A 23,681-nucleotide genomic window follows, 5' to 3' on the forward strand; every position below is an offset into this window, starting at 1 on the left:
GAAGCACCGTAACAGCTATTGTGGGATATTTATTGGAGGAAGTGGTTTACCGTGCATGTAGATGGGATACTTTGCACATAATCTTATAATATGTAAAGATTGCAGTGAATGCTTATAACTTGAAAATGGAGAAAAGAACAGTTTTTTATCTCCGACTGCAGACAGAAACAACTTTAATGATCAGGATGAACCCTTTGAGGTTAAACCTTTAGCATTTAGGAGAGGTCAACATATGCAAAACCACGATTGCGTAATATGTCAGGCTCTGACATCCCGTAATCACAAAAACACAGTTCTATTTCATTTAATTTCTTGATATTTTTCTGTCTGGTTGTTTTGTTTTCTTGTTCCCGTCTGCCAACGACTTCAAGCTGATCTGCATAAAAATGCAAAAATAAAGTTTGATTGATTGACTTCAACAATCACAGACTGTCCAGATGTTGTTTTTTATACACTTGAGAACAAAACCGGTGAAGTGACAGCAAACTCTCAGATATTTCTCGGTTCGTAGCATCCTGACAAGTCTGCATTCAGACCCACTGAAACTATTGTCAGTCTGAATCGGTTCCTCTCCCACTTTGTGCCGCGCAGTTCTGTTGAATCTCGCAACATTTATGGATCCCAAGAAAACAAGTACAAAACACAGAGATTCTATGGTACATTTATAAACACTATTATGCCTTTGTTGGGCAAAACCACGAGAATTAAAAGAAATTAAAAAAACTTGTACATACTTTGAATATTTCATTAGAATCCAGTGTGAAATACTTGCAGATAAACCAGCGATAAACACGTTTTATGTTCCATTACAGCTGAGTGATGCGTTGTAGCCTTTAGTGAGTGTATTGTGCTTCACTGTGGACTATTTACAGCTGTGTGTTCATACACATTTAATGCACCGGTAAGTATTTACATCAGCAAGGTGCATGTGGGCCGGAGGCGCAGAAGAATAACAATAATGACATTATTCATTACTGGCCTTGGTTCATTGTTGGCTTTGAAGCTTCCACTTTTATTGTCAACGAGAAACGTATAAAAGAAAAAAACAACAGGTATTGTCACTAAAATCCCCCGGCAAGTCCTGGAGTGGACTGCATGTTTTCAAACGCATAAAATACAGGAATCTATTGAATGTGATATCATGACGATGTGCAAGGAGTCTGAGTTCAGTCATTTGTGGCTAAAAAAAACAAAAAATTTAAGAGAAATGGCCGCTGAATGTTTGCTCTTAAAAATGAAATAACCTGAAATTACACAAGATGTAGTTGCTTTGTGCATTTGTTTGTTTACCATACTGCATATTCCAATGGGTAACTGGAAATTTCCACAACACTTCGAAAAAACCTGGTGGAGGTTTAGCTCATAATTGGAAGTTTACTTCTCAGGTTTCAACAAAAAACAATAAAGAGAAACCAAACATGTAATGGATCTGCAGTGAGAGCAAAAGAACAGTCGACGTGTATTTACTATATGTGTTTTCTAACTCTTGTCGGAGCTCATTTGTTTGCTCAGGACAAGTTCCGAGAAATTCTATTTATTTATTTCGAACGAAGGAACAATAACATTTAGACAAGCCAAATGGAAAAGAAGGAATAAAAAGTATTATTTGAAAAAGGTTATTTCAATATAATACACATTCGACTTGTTCGAAAAGGGCCAGGGAGAAGCCTTGGCTTGTCAAGTCCTCCTCCTATTCTTCACCACTGACACACGCAAAACCCAATAAAATAACTAAACAGGCAATACAAAGAAAGAAAAGTACTCCATATGAGCGATTTGAGAAAAACAGAATAAAATAAAAACACACAAAAAACTAACAAAGATAACAAACGCCACAGACATTCAGACAGATATGACAGATATTTTATATGCTTTATAGTCATAGTCGACCAGGCACTAACCAAAACCAGAAGTAAAACTGATCCACCTTCCCCAAACCCCTAAAACTGACATACAAGTTCACTCATGCACATACCTGGCAAATCAAACGTGAGCAAGTACAAATATGGCCAGGAAGAGTCAGCCATTTTGAACTGACAGGCTCCACTTCAATTGCGTGCTTGTGTGACTTTTTTTCCAAAATGACTCCAACTTGTCAGTTAGATTTTCAATGTCTACGTGTGTTTTTAATCAGCGGCAGGCCGGTGTTGTTCCGCCTACGATCGCAGAGCAAAACAATTAAAACACTGCAGCACCGACGAGTTGATCCGTCCGGCGGCGTTCCGGCGGCGTACTCACCGAGATGCGTTCATCCTTGGTGCTGACGCGCGCGTTGTTGCGTTTCCAGGACACGGCGGGCTCGGGGTGGCCACGCGGGGGCACGCACTCCAGCACGGCGGGCTCACCGGCAGCCACCACCACGTCGCTCGGGGCCTGACGGAAATCGTCTCTCAGGACTGAGGAGAAAACACAAAGAAATCCAATTAGGTTCGGAGGCCCGGGACTGTCTGATGTGCTTAAAACAGAGTCTGGAAATCAGACCCACAGATCAGCGAGCGGAAGCGCAGACGCACTGTGAAGCCACAGAGGGGAGCGCAATTTGTCCTGGAAATGATTCACGCTGCTCTTTCCATGAACCATCTTTTTTTTGCTGAGGGTGGGCTGAAAATTAGCTCATTGAAAGAGAGGCTCGCGAGTGCACGGCTGCTTCAAATCCCCAGAAATGCCTTTATTCCAGCGTACTTGGTTTTAATGTTTTCCCCAGCCTGCGTCCTGCCGCCACTGTCTCTCCTGTCGGAGCAGATGAATAATGCACATCTCTCAGTCCAACACGGAGTAAACAAATAACAGCGCATTCATAATTTAGACGATGTGTGAGGGAGGGGGGAAAAAAAAAAAAAAAAGATGGCCTCTGCATTAATGAAAGCGCCGTCTCTGGCTCAAATCTGCGATCTCACCAAATGTGCAGCGGAGCTCCGAGTCCAGCAGAATCAGTGCTGGAGCAGCAAAAAAAAAGCTGGCCTGTGTGGTTCCGACCCTGAACTGAGCTCCGGCCACCCGGCGGGTGCCAACGCCGTGAGAAATTTGACACGCCGACCTTTGCTATCTTCTAATCTTTGGCTGTGAGTGACAGATGAAAGCCTCGGCGTGAACTGTGAACCGACGCCTCAAACAACGGGGAGAAAAAAAAAAAATCATTATATTGAACCACATCCGGTAAAAAAAACTAACAAAAAAAACCCAAAATGTTCCTCCCCCCCCCCCCCCCCCCCCGTGACTCAAATATTATTAATTCGACACAATCAATCAGTACAGTTTCCCTTTACGCTTTCATGAATATTTAAGCATCTTTCACAGATACAAAGATGAAAGATCCTCTGTTCGTCTACCAATCCGCAATCTGTGGCAGGGAACTAAACATTAGCCCCACGTTCACCCCTCTCCGTCAGCGAGGTCCAGTGTTCAGAGGGTGGCAGCGCATCCTTTTCTAGTCGTTCCAAAAACCTTTCTGAGAGCACGTGTACGGCGGTGAGCGGCGCACAGACACGCGCTGGTAAAGCACTTTCCCCCACAATGGACACGGCGTCCTGAGAGTTATCACATTAAAGGTTAATAGTGCATTTTCTTGTGGAAGATTACATGAGAAACAAGCCAACATATCTGACTTTAATGGCTCTGTATTTGTACCTGGCGCACAGTGGAGGAGCAGTTAGCGCTGTACGACTAGCCCCCGATTCAAGGAGGTTTTTTTTTTGTGTGCAGAGGTCACATGTTTTCTCCGGTTTCCTCCCACAGTGCAAAGACACGTGTTTTAGATCAATTGGTGGCTCTAGAATTCCCATGCCTCGGTCTCTGTGGGTTCGCTGGATGCATGGTCCTATACAGGCAGACCTGCTTATTATGAGAAATTGTATACTGTATGTCAGAATCATGAATTATCCTTTCAAAGATGTATTTGGAACACAAACGCCTTTGTGCAAACAAGTTTAGATCCTGTTGACGGCAAATGTGAATGTGTCTCCATCTCACATTGTGGAGACATTCAACACTGCAACAGTTATCTCCATAGGTAGTGAGGGAGGAAAAAAAAAATGAATGATGATGAATACTCGAGAAATACACAACAACAATTGTAATAACAGCCTCTTTTCAAAACTGTCAAGGTCATCCCACATGATACAGGAAAAACGTCCCGGCATCAGACAAACACTGACGAGAAAACACACAATGGAGAGAGTTGACAACGTGAAAGCAGAGCGAAGTGCCAGTGACAGAGGGGAGGGGGAGATTAGGTGGCATAAGTCCGTCTGAACAGGTGGGCTTTAAGACGGGTCTCGAAGGTAAGTCGACATGTCGGATGTCCTGTGAGAGTCCCCCCCCCCCCAAAGTCTGGGAACGGAAGGGATGAAAGATTTCGAGCCCGCGGTGGACAGATGGGCCGTCAGATCAGAGATCAGGATGATTTAATGTGACTCACTTTGATGAGAACAGCCACTATTCATGACTCATCCTCCTATTGACATATTTGGCAACACATAATTAACCAGTTTGTTCCTTGTTGACATCAGATGCTGAAGGTGTTTGTTTTTTTCCCCCACACAAACTTGTGTCTTGATCACCTGCGCAATTAATTTTTCTCAAATGTGTATCAGCTTCAAACTCAAAGGAAGCAACCTGCAGGCTGCCTCGGGTGAAAATAAGCTGCAACAAGTTAAAAAAACAACAATTTTTTTTATGCGGCAGACGAGATGGCAAGAAGAGTTTTAACACATTACTAAACGCATCACACTCTACCAAAAGACTTTCAATGTTTGGATTTATTTCCAAAACAAAAGTGTTGACATGCAATCGATAAAAATATTGAGCAAATGGATCAACAGTTGACTTAAATGCAGCTCAATTGTGCATCATCACATGGTCATTGGGTAGTTTTGCTGCAGATTACAAATGTTAAGAACTGGACAGGACCAATAGATGGCAGCCGGCTGCATCGGGGTGATTTTGGCAGGTTGGATTGATTTCTGAACAGTTCATTTTAAGTCATGAATGAAAAGAGAAGCTATATTAAATGAGTCAATAGTCAGTGTATTTCAAGAGTCTTCTGATTGATAAAAGAAAATCAAGTGTGATATTATAGAAACACCGAGTATAGCTGCTTCTGTGATGCTACTCTGTCACACTAAACACACAAAGTGTTGTAATCTGACTCAGTCTTCAGTGACACGTGTGTAATCCGCCCTAAATCGACTTGCACCTCTTACTTTCTCGCCCAATTACTCTGAGTAAACAAGTAAATCTGTGGCACGTCATTTATCCACTGATTAGCCTACCGGGTTCAGCCCCGGCCTTTAATACAGCCTCACTGTTCAGATCCTTCATATCACTTCTGAAGACAGATAATCTCATCTCTCACTCCCGTTTGAAAAGGCGTTGGTGTAATTGGACGAACTCAAGATACATACTCCGAAACCCGGTGGCACGGCAGAGTGAATGTCTGTCTCGATGTGGTTTCCATCTGTAACTCAATCCCTGATTGAACTGAACCTTTTTGAAATTAAGGAGAAGTTTGCCCTCTTTACCGAGCGGGACATTTGAGACGAACGCTCCTAACCCCTGCGACATTATTAAATTTCTCATTACAGCCGCGGTGATATTTCAATGATTATTCACAGTCAGTGTAATACATCCCGGAGAAGGTGACTGTGTGTCTACGGAGCAGACGGCGATATTGCGTGTGTCATCCACATTTCCCACGGAGAGGAGAGGAGATCATCCCGGAGAAAATCCACACAAAATGCCGCCGCTAAGGAGTAATGGCAAAGACACGGTTGGTCTGGAACCGATAACGGCGCTCACAGTCCTCCCAGAGGTCCGTTCACCAAATCAGCCGGATCGCCGGGACCCTGTCCACTTGGCTGCTCGCTTCAAAATGCTGTGCGAAGCTGAAGGGCTAATTGAAAGCGCTGCATTATTTTTAGACCTTCGGTCTGTGAGGCCTGGTGAGCCGGTCGCCCAGAGATCTTTCTTTCACTGCCATGGTGACTGGAGTGAAAAAGTTATGGGCAGGGAGCTAATCCCACACACACACACCTTTAGCATTTGAATCCCGGAGTCCCCGGGCGCAGACTCTCAGAAAAGTGGGACATTTTGAGGGGTTGAAAGACACGCCACAGAGCAGAATACATTCCTGACATCGCTACCCGCAAACACGCCGCGGCGCGAGCTCGGAAATTTTCTTTGAAGCCGTGTTCCGAGTTAATGTGATCCTTCCCCTCCTCTGACTTAAAAGCCTGCCGTGCCAAACGGCCTTTTCCCACGGATGTTTGCACGTGACGACGATCCAACCACGGAATCAAGAACCATCTCCTTCAGAAACAGAGGCCAGTTCTCTCCGTCCCGAGGGGCCGACGTCCCCAACTTAACTCCTCAGACGGAACACGACTACTGCTGCCAAGCAATCTCCGAGAGCAACTCCGGACCGGCACAGGCAGCGCGGCCGCTGCAGGGCAGCTAAGATTTCACTCTTTCTCTGGAGACGCAAATCCTCATTTTCTCAAAAGCGCTACAGTGGGCAGAGATGACTTTAGATCATTTCATTATTCTTATTATTCTTATTATTAATATTATTATTTAGGGCACCATTGCAAGAGCACCCATTCATTTCTAAGACTTTAATATTCCAGGGATATACAGATTATGAGATTAAAAACCCTAGAGAATATTCATCACTTGGTTTTTTTAAGTGATATTTATCTGTGCGATATAGTGTTCAGCGGAGGAAGCTAACCACGGCAAGAGAGGCCATCTGTTAGCAGGTTTGGAAAAATGAACATTGAGAGAGGAAGAGATTAATCATGTGGGAGAGGCACGGCATTGCACTTTACACTCTGCCTTTGCGTGCAAAAAGGGTGCGATCAACGGCACACGTACAGTTTGAATACGGTTCCGACCCCCCCCCCCCCCCCCCGAGCGGGACAGACGGGGGACGGGGGGGGACGGCGGGTGAGGGGAACAGACGGCACCGGGTGGACAGGAGTGCCGGCGCACGCCGAGCTCTGCGTTTTGTTCACGGTTGACAGGTAAGAGGGCAAACAGTAAGGTTAAAGGCCGGCGGCGGGGCACATTTCTCAGGGGACGAGGTGAGTCGCTGCCTTGGCTCGGACTGCCCTCTTAGTCTAGAGTGCAGTAGAGCCGTCAGGGAGGTGGTTTAATCCCATTGCCGTGATCCTGCCCTGTCATAGCTAATGGAGCTTTTGCCTACAGAGAAGAGAGATCGCTTTAATCCAGCCATTGTCTGATTGTGTTGATGGGGGGGGGGGGGGGCTGGTGAGAAGGCACTCCAGGCCAAATAGCCCTTTATGAAAAAGTCCCTGTCATAAATTCCTCCACTTCCCACCACTGCAATGATGTTTCAATTACGAGCAGACACGGAAGAAACACTTTGCAGAATTGACGGAGCCTTGGCAGCTCCTATAGCGGCGCTGCAAATACATGCGGAAATGTATCTTCCACCAAACCCAAATACTGAGAGGTAGCCCCCCCCCCCCCATCCATCCATCCATCAGGGTCAACCTGTACCTGCAGCCTGTGAAGAGAGACCACGAAGCAGAAGAAGCCGAGAAACAAGCCGGAACGTCGATTCCTTTTTAATCCCTCATCAGGAGCAAGAGGAACATCTGGCTCTGAAGCCTGTTAAGCAAGTTTTATTTTTGATTTGTCCTACTTTATTCTAATCCTGCCGGGCCATGTGATCGTCTCCTCGCCGGGAAACACAGACACACACGTTCACGGTTTCGAAACAGAGGGGTACTATTGTTTTTTTCCCCTCCTTTTTTTGTTCTCTTTTGAAAGCAGAAAACCCTCAGTTTGGAGGAATAGAGGAAAAGAGTTCTGTCTACTCCCACCATCTCATTATTCAGTTTAAAAAAAATAAAAGTCAGTCGAGTCAGCCGGTTACTGGTAGCCCACAGTAAAAACAAAAGAGAAAAGGACAGAATAATGACTGCTGCTGGCATTCCTGAGCAACGCAGGTTCCTCACCACAAAAAAAGGGCGAAGGAAAAAAAAACTAAAAAACATGACTTCTGGACCTCGGGGCGCAGGAACACGTCTAAGCATAAGAAAAACATTTCTTAAACTGCAAATATGCAGCAAATGGGGACAGTCTGCACTGAACAAAGACGTCTAATCTGAGTTTCTGGATCATGTTGAGGAATTACAGTACGTCTTGCCAAAAAGCTCATGACTCAGACGTGAAGTCAGCACTCATTAAAGCACTGCAGCGCTTCAGCAATCGTACGCGTTCATTAGAAGCTACACGGTGCTGCAACATTCCACATGCTTACGGTCGGGATCGTGGCAGATGGGCAGCGGTTTAACACATCCAGTGGAACTGTGGCATCCTTCAGCAGGCAACAAACAAACAAACAAACTAAATAAGTTTAAAACTAGTAGAAATTAGGACCCGTGCAAGGTTGGAAAAACAGTGAGAACATGCCGTATGTGAGCGACTGCTAATTCAAATGGACATTATGATGTTATTGTGGAACATGTGTTACTGCATGCTGTGTGACATCTGATAATGCAAAAAGCAATAGTCTGACAATTATTGCCTTGGTGCCTCAATTTGATCATCGCATCATTTTCTGATGCATTTCTATTAATTACAAGTAACCGCAGCACATAGTGGTAGCCATACGATGCAAATTAACTGATAATGGCTGTCCTCTCACTTTATGAAGGGCCACAATTAAGCCCTTTTTTTTTTTCTTTCTTTCCCATCGGTTCCTGTCGCAGTTATTAGCACGGCTTCCACTTACGCGTTATACAGCCCCTCCACTTTTCTCACTACTTCAGATTTGGAAGCCCGTCACACTGAAATAGATTGAATTGAACACAAAGAAACAGAAGGTTGATGTGGAGATGAAGCTGCATATATAAAAGGTAACCGCACAAAGAAATTGCACAGTTCACAGTTCCATCAGAAATGAAGCTTGCGTCTGAGATCTTCATGAGAAAATGGTTACCTATAGAAAAATACCTGTCGAACTGAATGGTCACCTACACGATACGGTAATGTCTTAATTGCCCAGCTTTTGACGTATTTGTCTCATATCGGTTCTGTTGTCATAGTATTATTGTTATTCTTCTTACATTGTCATGTATATGCTGTCTTGCTGTCGAGGAAGGTTCTGTAACGTGATTTCTCATGTTCATGTTTGTTATTAAAAAATAAATAAAAAGAAAGTTAAAAAAAAGAAAAGAAATGAAGCTTGCAGAGGATGAACCCCCCCCCCCCCCCGGAAAAAAAAAGCATCTCGGCTGTAAGTCCATATTTAACAACACATGTTGCATTCAGAGTATGATCACATTAATCCAGTTAAGATAAAGGATGTAGTGTTCAAACATCATATATTTGGCGAAAAATAGTTTAAAAGAAGTGTGTGTATGTAGGACGACCTGTGGACACAAAGTGTGTCCAGCATGGATGTAGATCTCAGTCCCACCCAAACACTTTCACCTGCCACACCGGCCAGCCAAGCACTTCTTTTTTTTAAAATTTATTTATTTCTGGGTTTCTTTGCACATTGGGTGGTCCGTGGCACGTTTTCTGCCGACGCCGCACACAACCGACAAGACGTCACGGTGTTTCTACGACACGGACATTCAAACCAGGGCAAACTGAACAGTCAACAGAGAAAGAACACAAAGTCTGGTCAACGGAGGCGCCACAGGCTGGCCAATGCAGACACCGCGAGGTTTTGAGGTTTCAAAATAAAATTCTGCATCAGTTGTGAATGCGTGCGTTACTTCGGCAACTTGATCATGAAGGAAAGTCTCTCTCTTTCACTGTTTTTTTTCTTGAAGTGGCCCTCACACCCCACGGTTGCTTGACAACACGCAGACCATTAATCTGACTGTGGCGCACACTTAAAAGCTCGCAGGAAATAAGGGAATAAACACAACCTCCAACCATGTGATACCATATATGGAAGAAGCTTAAAATTGATTTGACTCTTTAAGAACCAAGCTTGTAGTAACACTGCACAAGAGGGCGACAGCGTTACACGTCTCATGATTTAATACTGTTAAAAAGGTCAGCGGGCTGATTATTATCGTGCCGCTGTGCTGATGAGAAGTTCACGACAAATCTGAGCGCGGACGAGACGTCACGTAAGAAGAGTTCGCTGCATCACAGAAGTCTGCTGTGGTCCACAGACTTCTCATACGCAGGGCTGCGCAGCTCAGTGGAAGAGAGGGGGGGGGGGGGGGGGGGGTAGTGTATTTAATGATTCTGGCTGAAGCACCGCGAGTGGCACGCTGCTGACGATGAAAAGCCTTAGTCACGCCGTCCAACACATTGCGCCTCGTTCACTGGCAGTAAACGAGTAATTAATGTGGCTAAAAAGCAGGTTAGTGGCTCCACTGCCGTCCCCGCAATGAGCAACACAACTGTCCAACAGACGCATCGGTATTAATTACTGCTCGGTGGGAGTTTAAATCTCTTCCTCCACCCACCTGTTGTTCCTCAGACTCCTACCACACACACACACACACACACACACTTCTGCAAGACCACCAGCTTAAAAACTGGCCCCTCATTAACCCCCCCCCCCCCCCCCCCCCCCCCCCTTCCCTCCCTGCCAGAGCTAATTGGGTCAGTATTTACCCCTCAGTCAGCACAACCCTCACACAGAACAGAGTGGGTGAGTAGGTGGGGGGTGGATGGCTGGTGTGTGTGTGTGTGTGTGTGTGTGTGTGGGGGGTGGGGGGGGGGGGGGGGGGGTTGAAGACCACCACCATGCTGTCTTAGCATATGCCCTGGCAAGCTGCAGGCGACGAGATTAGAACAAAACAGGCACGTATTAATACCGTTAGTCACTCGGCGCCTGCAGGTGAATCATCGCTCCGCTAACATGACGGTACAGTAATCTGCAGCCGCACACTCAGATAAAAGTCATTATCAACCATTTCGAAAGAGGCAGAGCAAACATATACACATAAAATATATATATATATATATACACCCCCCCCCCAGCATGGATATCAGCATTAGTTGTAGCTGCTTATGGTTCTGAATATAAAATATATCTGATGCCACTAGTCCCTATTTTTGGACATGAGCTGGATATGAGGTCGGCCAACCATGAGCGTACACACACACACACACACACACACACACACACTGAAAAGAAAGCTCAACATGGTGGAAGATAAGGTCGTGCTCAAATTGCGTTTTTTTTTTAACGAGGACCATTCGACCTTGCTAATCTGTAATGGTCCGTTCGCCTCATCAGCCACTGACTAATACGTTCACTTGTGCCAAGACGCGGCACGTTTCAGCCACGGGGCCGAGCCACGCCGGCACACTTCTGAAGGACAGGAGACAATATGTCCTGGACCAAGAAGGAGGAGTGAGACAATCGGTGTATCTTCACTCTCTAAGCTCTGACGGGCTCCAGCAATCCTGAGACCTTCAGCTGGACCAACTGGTTTGTAAAGATGGCTGGACGGAGAGATAAAACGCTGCGCTGTGATGTAAAAGTTAGCACTCATATGTTCTCCAGTGTTTCCTCCAACAGCCCAAGTGTGTGTGTGTTTAACCTCTTTGACTAAAAGAGCCACTTTAGCCGTCTTTCTATCAAATCAAATTTGTTATGAGCCACAATGTTTAACATAGAACAATGGACATATTTCTATAGTCATTTTTCTTCTTTTTTTTTTTAAAGCCATTTCTACTCATTTCAGTCATTGTGGTTGATTTTACTTGTATTTTTTCATCGTTCAAGTGATTCACTCTGTATAGCTCTTTTTGCAGCTTGATCTATTTTAACTGCTTTGATTCTTTGTCCTTTTGCTTCTTTTCATATTTGAACTCGGTTTTCCCCCCCCAGCCATTTTATGTATTTTTACTGTTTTAGCCATTTGCACTCTTTTAGAAACGTTGTCTGTTCTTCCCTTTTTCGTGTACTTTTGAAGTATTTGATCATTTTTTGACATTTAAGCCAGTTTATCTGTTTTCGCCTTTTTTGCTGTTGCCGTTTTTAGCCATAGAATCTGTCCTTTTGAAAAATAACACCACGTGCAAATAAAATGAGAATAAGATAGATATTTACTTTAAACATTACTCGTATAAACCTATACAGGGAGTCATTGCAGAGGAGCTAAAGAGCCACATACGGCTGGAGAGCCGCAGGTTGCAGACCTCTGATCTCTTTGCTCTTTGAAGGAGTGGTGGCATGCCCATGGTGCACCCTGCCTTTGATCCAGTTTATGAGATTGGCTTCATCCCCCCTCAACACTAAGTTGGATTAGGCATTATAGAGGCTGGATGGATGAATAAAACAAGGCTACACACACGCCGATAATGCTGCTAATGCAGAGCGAAGATGACTTTCGGCCGACGTCAACATCCGTCCTTCACACGCCGATTCCAGTGTGACTGTTTGTTTCTTAATTTTCATGAAGCAGTCAATGCTTTCTACCGTGAAAATAGACTATGCGGATATCATTGACTGCAGTTTCTCACAGCAGAAGTTTTTGTTCTGGTGGAAGAAGACAGTTAAAGACCTCCGACAACTGGAAATCACATTGTAGAACGTCTCTGACGAAACTTTACGTCAAGAAAAAAAAATAGACAAACTGCTAGAAATAGTGAGTAAGTGTTTAAATCAACTGATGCTCTGCAGCTTTAGTTCTTAAATTTAAATTGCTCATGAGCTTCTCGCTCAGGCCAATTTTCTACTTAATCTTCTCAAAAAGACTTTCGGAAGTGCATGTTTGCCGTTTTTGTGGCTCCTGTGGCAGTTTAGCCGAAACCAACACTAAAAAGCAGTTATTGAGTTACAGCGCAATTTACTGTTTACATTTATTCACAATTATTGATTTATGGGAGAGAGAGAAAAAACACAAAAAAATAACTATGTTCTCTGTTTGCAACTTCTCGTTCCTGCACATCTCGATAGCCCAGACAAAGAGCCAGGAAAGTTACCACTTTATTTAACTTCCGGTGTGAGGGGAGGTGCAGCCGATCCCATGTGACACAACCTGAAGCAGCAGCCAGACCTTCACAGAGCAAACACAGAGCCAGGCAAGCACACAAACTCCAGGAAGCAATTATTAAAAAATAAATAAATAAATAAATAAAAATCACTGCTCTTTAATAGCACATTTTCACAACGTGCAATCACTGTGCAGTCTCAGTCGCCCTTTGACACCGAAGGCTCAATTGGCAGCAATTTGATGTTCTGACGAGTCGGTAGATCGAACCACCAATCCTGGGATTGGAATACGACCCGCTTTATCAACTCAGCCAAAACACCCCAATAACACCTGAAACCCAAACAGAGATGAAATCAAACAGGAATCTTCTTGCGAAAAGAAAACTACAGAAGCCATAGCGACTGCAAGAGGAGACAAGCACCAGTGTTAGAGTCAAACACGTTTTGTTTTTTTTGTTTTTTTTATTTAATGAATAGCTAAATTAGGTGTGAACATCTTGATGGTGTTGGATGTGTGAATATGTGTGTTGAATAAAGAAAACTAAGGTGTTTAATGGGGACCGGTGGGAGTGAGAGCCTGAGAGACGATGAATGAGTGAGGGAGGGGCACTGATCACCTCCGGAGGAAAAACAGACTCATGATGTGCCAGCACTTGTCAACCCGGCTGTTATTATTGGGAGACTGGCGCTCGAAAGAGGCAACTGAGGGCATGAAGAACGAGCCTCCCACTGCTTTTCAGTTCGACAAGAATCCTCCTGAAGTCAGTCTGACTTTCTGAGTTTGACCGAAAGTCGGCTGTCAAGAAAGGAGCTTCTTGTAAAATCCCTGTAGTGAGCAACACAGCCAAACAGATCTATTGTGACAAACAAAACTGTTTTTTCTTTTTTCTTTTAGGGAAGTAACGGGAAGCTCTCATTTCTTATACAGAGTAGAGCAGCAATGTTTATGATGAGTATACCATTCATGCAAAAATTCTCTCTCGTGTACAGGAAAACTCAAGGTTGTTAAAAAAAAGAAAAGGAAAAAAAAAAAAAGATAAAACACAACTGGACTGGTTATATCTAAGACGGAAAAAAAAAAAGTAGTTTTATAATGATACTTAAAAAAAATATATGTTTACTTGATGTGAAGCAGCGACTGCGTGCCAGCTGCTCCACTTTCTATAGACGGGATTGTGCGGCATGAAATGAGAAGAGACGTCAAAGTACAAAAAAAAAGAAAAAGAAAGCTCACGGAGCATGTCAGGGAGCTGTAACCATATTCATGTGGTTTATTTACATATCTATAGTTTGCTCAATTAGACAGCTAAGTCTCACACGCCTACAATGAATTTAAATATACTGAGTTGACACACGCACACGCACACGCACACGCACACGCACACACACACGCACACGCACACGCAGCCAGAGATAAACTGCATCACTGTCAAGGCCGAAGCCTAAAATTAGCAGAGAATCCACAGGACATTACTCTCCACCTACACCACCATCTTTCAGGGGTTGCTTCCCACAGTCCGGTTGTTTGATGTCATTATTTTTAAGCACAGCCAGCTCTCCAACGGACCTCCCAAAAAAAAAAAAAAGCTGCCAGACGACAGCAAAAAGATCTGGGACACGCCATTTGTTTACACACATCGAGATCTAATGGGAAAAAAAACACACACACACACGCACACATTTCCAAGGACAATGCTGAGCAATAACTCAAAGTCTTACTGGCAACTTCCAGGGAAGCGTTGCGGCTGATGGCCTCCCCCAGGTAGTTGCGGGCCACACAGGTGTAGACGCCCTCGTCCGGCTTGCTGCGCCGCCCGTGGACGATGCGCAGGAAGAAGAGGGAGCCGCTGGGCAGCAGCATGCGGTGGGAGCGGGGGTCGTCCTTGTCGGTCTCCACCCGCTCGCCATCTTTGTACCACTCGATGCCGGGAGCGGGGCGGCCCTCCGCCTTGCAGTTGAGGGTGGCGGGCTCCCCCTTGGAGACGATCAGATCTGAGGGGTCCTCCACAATCCGAGGTGAGCTGTCTTCAAACCGCGCCCGCGACCCTGAGAGAGGCGGAGGTGAAGACAGATGTTATCAACCTCTCCGGCCACCCTTCACCACAACATATAATCTTTTTTTTGGGGGGAGAGGACAGGACGGGCGAAAAAAAGAAACGTCTCTCTCTCGTCACAGATGCCAGATACATGCGTGTGAAGCGAAGCATCAAATCATTGGTAATCTTACTTTTGAAGGTTGACACTCAATCCCAAATAAGACGCCACATTTTCTCATAGCGGCAACGACAACCTGTCTTTTTCAGCTACATTCCCCCCCAAAAAAATAAAAAGAAATTTCACTTCCATTTGCTCGTCCTCCATTTTGCAGACAGCATGCGGAGAGTGCACAGTATTTTACTGAAGCCACCACCTGCTCCGGGGGGGGGGGCAATCACCCGTGTGATGTGATAATGGTAAATCTCTGTGTCACTCAGGATTGTTTGGACAAGTGGCGATGATAGTTGGCGCTCAAGCTGAGAATAAGACCTGCAAAGATGCTTTGCATTTACGTGGGGGAGAAAGACCCAAGTTGAAGGAGGGGGGACGGGACACACAAAAAAAATGAGCGAGGCGGAGAGATATAGATAACTCCTAATCCGTCTCTCTGGGGATCCATTACAATGTTCGTTTGACTGCAAGGGAAAGGCACACGGCTTCAGGACCACCGAGGTAAGCTTTTAGAGCACGACCAAATGTCTCCAACAATGTGGGTACAGTTGGAGAAATGAATAATTCAAAATGCTGCTGCTTTTAGTTTGGTTCTGAGGAACAGATGGTCTTTCGCTTAAAAAAAAAAAAAAAAAAATGGAAAGAAAATGAAATGGTCACTGTGCCACTGATTATCATGCTGCTCTGTCTGGGGCATTATTTCCAGCACATAATCTAGACTGCATGAAAATCCTACCCATCATTACTGCGGAGGAGCAGTCAGGAGTAACCTGATGGCACACATGCTGCTACGACATTACACTTAAATCAGGGGCATCCAGATAAACCCTTCAGTTTTTCAGCCATAAGCAGATTTATGTCTTTTTCGTGAATTGATTTGATCCGCGCCGGGGCCAGGAGTTGCCATCACGGCATAAACCTGGAGTAAACATCTAAAGAGCGATCTGCCGGCTCTCGGCTAACACCCCTGGGTCACAAACCAGGACAGCTGAATTCACTAATGCAGGGCGTGGATGAAAACACGAACCGGGCCATTAAAACACACTGCAGCTCCTCCCTCCGTTCGCTCCCGACGCTCAAACACACTGACAAGAGAGAAAGTGTAAATGACTACATGCTTTCGCTTGCAAAATAATCCTTAAAGACACCAGAACGCGTGGCTCTTTAGATTATAGTTCTTCACATCTGTGCAGTTTGCGTGACAGTGCAAGAGAGCACGCGTTGACATATTCGACCGCGTTTTGTCCACACAAGTATTTGGATAAAGAGTATCTCTGCAGTCCAGTCGTGTCCCGGTGCTGAACCACGTTTTTTAAGCACGCAAAAGGATTTCAAATCCCAGCCCGTGTAATACAGTTACATCACTCAGAGCTTCCTTCCTCTTCAGTGATAACTGGATTTTATCACCCAAATAAATGCTGGGAGAGAGAAAGTTGAGTTTTAGTGTTGCCTGTCTGGGAGTTTATGTACTTGAAAATACAGATAGATTTTATTACGTAAACTGAGGAACACATCAAGTGGGAACAATCTATTTTTTTTCTTCATATTTCAAGATTTCATGTTTATGATACACAAACTAAACAATATAGGATGTTAAGAAATTCATTAAAAAAGAAATTTTAAAATTTTAAAAATTCATCTAATGAAAAACCTTTTTATAACCAGAGGTCACAATCAAAACATTTAGAATGTGTGAAGCCACATGTTGTGTTTGGAGAAATAACTAACAACACAGTAAAGGTAGCATAAATGAAGTGAACCAACAGGGACCAGAAGATCATTCAGGTCAGTGATGACGATGGAGGCCTTGAAGAAAGAAAACTTTGGGTCAAGAGATAAATCGGGATGGAAGTTGAGGCCAGAAGAGTCTTATTTACATCAAAAATGTCTTTTCCACTCCCTATGAGAGTAATTTCAGGGCCAAAACTTAACCAAAGTGTTTGACATTAAGTTTATGGAGAAATTTACTGAAATCGTCACCATATTTGGGATTACTCACATGTTGGTGTAATAAACACTGACATCTGAATGTGGATTATTAGTTCATATTTATTCAGATTATGTTTTCGCTTGTATGTCAGTTCAGGTCAGTTAGCAAACCTCCTTTTAGCTCAGTCTTTGGGTTCCTCCACCTTTACAGGGGAGAACCTCGTTCAGTGCTCTGCAGGTGGGCAGGATGTTTTTTTTGCTTTTTTTTTTTTTTGGGGGGGGGTGAAACCATTAGCCTGTGCATGACAGTAGTAAACTCTGAGCTCTCTGGGCGATAACCCTCTGCAGAGTTCTCACAAAGAGCGACTCCGATCACATTACACCTCCATTGTTAACGACACAAAACAACATCAGCGCAGGTTAAATGCAATGAGTCTCCTTTGGGACGTCACGGGACTGAATGTGGAAAAATATGTATGTTTTTACAGTGTGGCTGGATGGACATAAGGAGAGGAAACTGTTTTCTCTATGAAGTTTTTCTGATCTGTTGTGAAGTTTTCTTCCTCCCACTCCCTTTCAGGCAAAACTGGGGTTCCTGTTCAAGTTCACATTTTATGTTAAATGTGAACTGTTGTTGTTGTTTTTTGCCTGAAATGAATAAATCTGGTTCCTAAAACACTTCAAGGAAAAATAATAATAATTCAAGATCTTATCTGTAAAGGAAAACTGAATTCTCTAATATAGAGCATTTCACTGTTTTGGCTACACACACACACACACACACACACACACCAATGCCATGAAAGATCCTTGACTTCGGGGATTCGGCATCTTGATTGAAGGACAGGACGAGACGACCCGCTCAACCAGCTGACCCACAGCTGCCACAGAGCAGACAAATAACACTGCATTTACTTACAGCGACACAGACTCGTCTCAGTGGCACCCACACCATCTTAACCACCCAATAAAGCTATTAATCGGCCATTAACTAAGTCATTAATCATTAAGAGGCGGCCATTATAATTGTATTATTGTTCGTACAGCAGCTATAAACAAGGCTCTCTGTTTGCGTAACATTCAGCCGTCCTTGTACTCCGTGTGACTCAACTGAGAAGCACGAACGTTGCCATGAAGATTTTCTTTTCTATGAGCGGGTGTTCGCTTTATTTGACAAATCCATGTTTGAATAAGACAAAAAAAAAATGCCTGGGTAAAATATCGAAATCCACTTTAACACCCCCGAATATGCAGACGCATTCCAGCTGAGTGATGGAAGGGCAGTAGTAAAGGCTTTTGTTCACTCATAGACCCGCCACTGGAATTATTAATTAGGGTCAATGGACTCTCGCCACAGCTCCAGCGATCTGCAGAAGAGTCAATGCGCCTCCATGCTGATGTATTATGGACAAAATAAGTCTTGTCGAAAAAGGGGGGGTGACAAGCAGCAACCTGAGCCTGTGACAAGTGTGCAATCAGTGAAAAGTCTCGGCCACTTTGAGCACGACAGCAACACAATTTCTGTGCGCGAAGGAATATTTTCACTGTAATGTTTGCCTCATGACAGGAAGATTGTGGTGCGGCAGTTGAAAGCACCTCTCAGCAAACAGAAACTCTGTCAGACCCGTTTGTGTCACGGAAAAATAAATGTCAGGGGCGATAATGGGGACCTCTGTGAAGGTTTTTTTTTTGTGTTTTGTTTAGTGAGATTATAAACGCAGCCCATTAGAGCCCACGGTGCATCTGCGGGAAAATCCAAGTGCATATGGTGTGACTACATTTGTGTAAAATGGAATCTGTGGCATTCTGCTGTGAAATGACTTTCAAATTTACAAGGGACAGACGAGTAGGAAAGGCAACGGCGGCGGCCCACGCTGTGGAGATTCAGAGCAAATTACACAAACACTGAAAACTGCCCTTGAGTTTTGGGTTTCCGTTTACATGACAACGGTCCTCGGAGCCACTGAAAACACAACTTTTTGAAAACACTGCTACTGCGTGCCACTGCTGTAGTAAGTAGTTGTTCTGCACATGCTCAGTCGATGGCCAATAAGAACAACGTTTTCCTCCAGAGTGTCATGAGTCCCAGTCCACATTGTCCTGGGACTCCAACTTTATCCGTCTGTCCACTGGAATGTCTGCCTTCTTCCATGGTTGATGTTCATCATTGTTCTCTGTGCACATGTGTGTGGTTTCATTACAAAAGCAAGCATCGGCACCCACTAGTGGCCCACCACGAAAACTACAGTTAGCATGTATAAATTAAACTTTTCTTAAAACAAAAACGATGCCTGAGGGCCTGAGGATCTTGCCCGTCAGGCAAAATAACAACCTACTCAACTCTACGTTTTGTGACGGTGGGCGTTTCAGTCACTCCAAGTTTTTTTTCAGCAGGTCATTCCCATGTGATTTTGATCTTAAAGCACACAAACCCTCATGTAAACACTCGTAATTTGCTCATGTTTATCTATTTGAATGTGCAGTTTAGCATGGTCTATTCTGAATATTTGGTCAATCAGGCTGTGTTTCTAAATAAAAACTGACCCTGACCACGAATAAATAAAATAGTTTCTTAATGTTGTATTGATGTTGAATTTTTGCTAATGTGCTATTTTGATCACATTGAGTTCATAAACGATATAAATGGTCCACATATTACACAACTTGTACATATGCTAAAGAGTCATGCTGCCAACACGAGTTAAAAAAATAATGATAATAATTTCACATTTTCACAAAATAACATCTGAGGTCATATATAAATGTGACCCGGGGCTGTAACATGTGGACGTGCCTGATATAATCTGTTGTACAGCTTTGACAGATATCGGAGCGTATTTTCAATGTGCTCCACACTCATATTCATGAAAGTCTGGACCTGGAGTTCTGCCAGAGTGCTTCAAGTGGCTTCTCAGCAGCAAATAAAAACACACACACACACAAAAAAAAAAAAAAAAAAAAAAAATATATATATATATATATATATATTGCAACGAACAAATACAGCAGGAAATGTGTGCAAAAAAAAAAAAAGGGCGCCACAGTGACTGCAGTCCAGTGTTAAACAGGTTTTCATGAGACGAGATGGGGGGTAAAAGGTTCAATTCAACACGAGTATTGATTCAAGAGCCTTGCTCTGAATGATACAAACAAAACTTAATCACCGTCGACCCCCACGTCGTCCAAAACACACTTCATTCCTGTGCTGACGGATCAATGCGATATCTTCCACGCGCACAGGAAGCCAAATTGAGCCCGGATAAGCCATAATGGTGAACGGCAGCCAGCCTTGAGCTGTCGTCCAATATGGAGGCAGCTTTGAGAATGGGACCGCGGCGACCTCGCGCAAGGTTATCACTCTCCGGTACACTCTGGGGGCCGCGAGCAGTACAAATGAATATGTCAAAGCGAGGCGCACTTTTCAGGAGGGGACACGCAATGAACTGAATTCAACCGCACCGATCATTTGTTGACTGTTGACGAAAGGAGTAAATTAAACACGTCAGTGCGTTTATCATCAAATAGAAACTGTGGTTCAGACAAGTTAATACTTTGCTAAAACTTGCAGTAAAATATTAGGATTGCAAAACAATTTGCATTTTCAACCACACTCTCCTTCACCTCTGTTTACGGTGTTAATCACCTCTTTGGAGAAGCACTTGGCGTTTAGATGCTGAATGTTCCAGGGCATACTGTCCACAAGGTGCATTTTTAGAGCTTTCCATGAAAAATCGCAGCCTAACACAAACACAAAATGTCACTGCAATCACAATCATAGACCAAACAAGTGAATAATGAGCTGAAACTAGCAGAAAAGCGTTATTAAGTTCATTAAACACGTGTGTATTTCCTAATCATTCCCTTCTTTATCTCTGTCATTGGTCTGAACCACCTCCGGAGAGAAATTACTCCAAGCAGTATTGGCCTTGATGTTTGTGTGTTTAACTAAATATGCTGAATGTGGTTGTGCACACAGTTTTTAAATTACCTTTTCATCCAAAACAGAAGCCTGTTGCAGATACACACACACACAAAAAAGAAAACTACAATTTTACAGCCTGAATTGTAGATCGGACAAATGACTAATGAGTTAAAATTTGCAGAAAAGCTTCATTAAACTCATTAAATAAAGTGCAGTGTCATTTGAAATTAAACCAAGGAGCAGAATAAAGCCAGAATGAGTGACAAACTGTACAACAGGACAGAAACACAATACAAAATGTCTTTTGTCGCTTTCGTTTTTTTTTTGTGGAACTGTTTTCACACAATCACGTCATTGCCAGCTGGTGAAATAATTCTGGGTCTCGTATTTTTCGTTGTAGCCAAACGTTGGAAACGAATCTTAGAATTATGCACAGACAACTACAGCAAAGAAAAACCAAAAGTCCAATTAAAAGCTGTATGATCATCTCCAGCAACGTTCATAGCTTGTGCTGGGTCACATTAGATGATACAAGCGTGACCAAAGAAACCCATATTTAATCGAACTTCACATGAGGAATCGTCATGAAGAAAGTGACTGCAAGTGATGTTTCACATACAGAAATCTTTCCTTGTTTCTGGGCCGAATCAGAAGGCGTAGAGCCGATTCTTCGAGCAGACACAGAATTAACTCATTAGGAGCCGATTGTGTGTCTCGCGATGATTAGATCGGAGTAATTGTAACGACCGCATCTGATGTGTGAAAATCTCCCTCATTTGTTCACAAAGGAAATGAGAAAAAAATAAATCAAACCAAATCCCGAGAAAAGCAAACATCACACAGTTAAATGAAAGCCCATTAGTGCCACGCGCAGCTCTGACAGACAAGTTACTGCATCGGTCCTAATTGCAAACTCTGACACACGCCCACATGTTTGCTCACGGCGTCTCCCTCGCTTCTGCCTCATCCCACAAACAGAGCGAGCGGGTGAAAAGCTGAGGGGGAGATCAAGATCACGTCTTGAAAACTCTGTTGATTCAGGCGATGTCTGTCATTTCTTGGCTCCGGGCTGCAGCGTTACATAAGAGAGGAGGAGCGAGGGCATATTAATTAGTATTTACAAATATTAACCCTGCGTTCTCCCCCCGGGGGGGGGGGGGGGGGGGGGGGGGGGGTGCCAGTCACGCTAATGTGTGAAAACAACAGAGCTGCAGAGTCGACGTCCTGCTCTGCTTCAGATCTGCTCGTCTTCTATCCTGCAACCTGAACATGAACCTGAACACATGAGCTCACGGCTTTACAGCTGACGGCGGCTACAAACTGTGAGAGTCTAACAATCTTATAAGTTCACGGCGAGCAACACTGTACCACACGGATCTCATGAACTTTTTTGGAGACGACATGAAGTTCGCAGTCTGCAGAATACACGACGAGAACAAGCTGGATCGCAGCCCACGGCGTGCGCAAGTCGACGTGATCGCGTGAGAATAAAACGTCACAAACGTGTGTCGAGTGAAACATGAACAGAGGGTGCAGAATAGTCTCTCCTATCTCCTAACAGTCCCTCCTATCTCCTAACAGTCCCTACTATCTCCTAACAGTCCCTCCTGTCTCCTAACAGTCTCTCATATCTCCTAACAGTCCCTCCTATCTACTAACAGTCCCTACTATCTCCTAACAGTCCCTCCTGTCTCCTAACAGTCTCTCCTATCTCCTAACAGTCCCTACTATCTCCTAGCAGTCCCTCCTACCTGCTAACAGTTCCTCCAATCTCCTCATAGTCCCTCCTATCTCCTAATAGTCTCTCCTATCTCCTAATAGTCCATCCTATCTCCTAACAGTCCCTCCTATCTCCTAACAGTCCCTTCTATCTCTTAATAGTCCCTCCTATCTCCTTATCCTCCCGCCTATCCCCTCATAGTCCCTCCTATCTCCTAACAGTCCCTACTATCTCCTAGCAGTCCCTCCTACCTGCTAACAGTTCCTCCAATCTCCTCATAGTCCCTCCTATCTCCTAATAGTCTCTCCTATCTCCTAATAGTCCATCCTATCTCCTAACAGTCCCTCCTATCTCCTAACAGTCCCTTCTATCTCTTAATAGTCCCTCCTATCTCCTAACAGTCCCTCCTATCTCCTAATAGTCCCGCCTATCTCCTAACAGTCCCTCCTATTTCCTAATAGTCCCTCCTATCTCTTAATAGTCCCTCCTATCTCCTCATCCTCCCTCCTATCCCCTCATAGTCCCTCCTATCTCCAAACAGTCCCTCCTATCTCCTAATAGTGCATCCTCTCTCCCAATAGTGCATCTTATCTCCTAACAGATCCTCCTACCTGCTAACAGTCCCTCCTATCTCCTAATAGTGCATCCTCTCTCCTAATAGTGCATCTTATCTCCTCACAGACCCTCCTACCTGCTAACAGTCCCTCCTATCTCATAATAGTCCGTCCTACCTCCTAACAGTTCCTCCAATCTCCTAATAGTCTCTCCTATCTCCTAATAGTCTTTCATATCTCTTAATAGTCTCTCCTATCTCCTCATCCTCCCTCCTGTCTCCTAACAGTCCCTCCTATCTCCTTTCCTACCTGCAGGAAGCACACACACCAAAACCTTCACGTTAGAGTGAGACTGGAGCCGAAGGCTGACATTTACTCGTGTCTTTTTCAATTTCAATTCATTTACAT

General features: G+C 44.1%; 1 protein-coding gene across 1 annotated transcript in view; it reads right to left on the bottom strand.

The window, feature by feature from the left end:
- LOC308141017 (roundabout homolog 2) overlaps window positions 1-23,681 on the bottom strand; it is a gene marked incomplete at both ends in the record, with an annotated part of 84,650 nt that overhangs the window by 55,855 nt on the left and 5,114 nt on the right. The window contains 2 exon segments of the mRNA XM_080511019.1: window positions 2,239-2,396; window positions 14,660-14,986. Coding sequence (XP_080367145.1) covers window positions 2,239-2,396; window positions 14,660-14,986 — 485 coding nt within the window.

Source organism: Blennius ocellaris (assembly GCF_963422515.1).
Source record: "Blennius ocellaris genome assembly, chromosome: 2".
Taxonomy (NCBI): Eukaryota; Metazoa; Chordata; class Actinopteri; order Blenniiformes; family Blenniidae; genus Blennius; species Blennius ocellaris.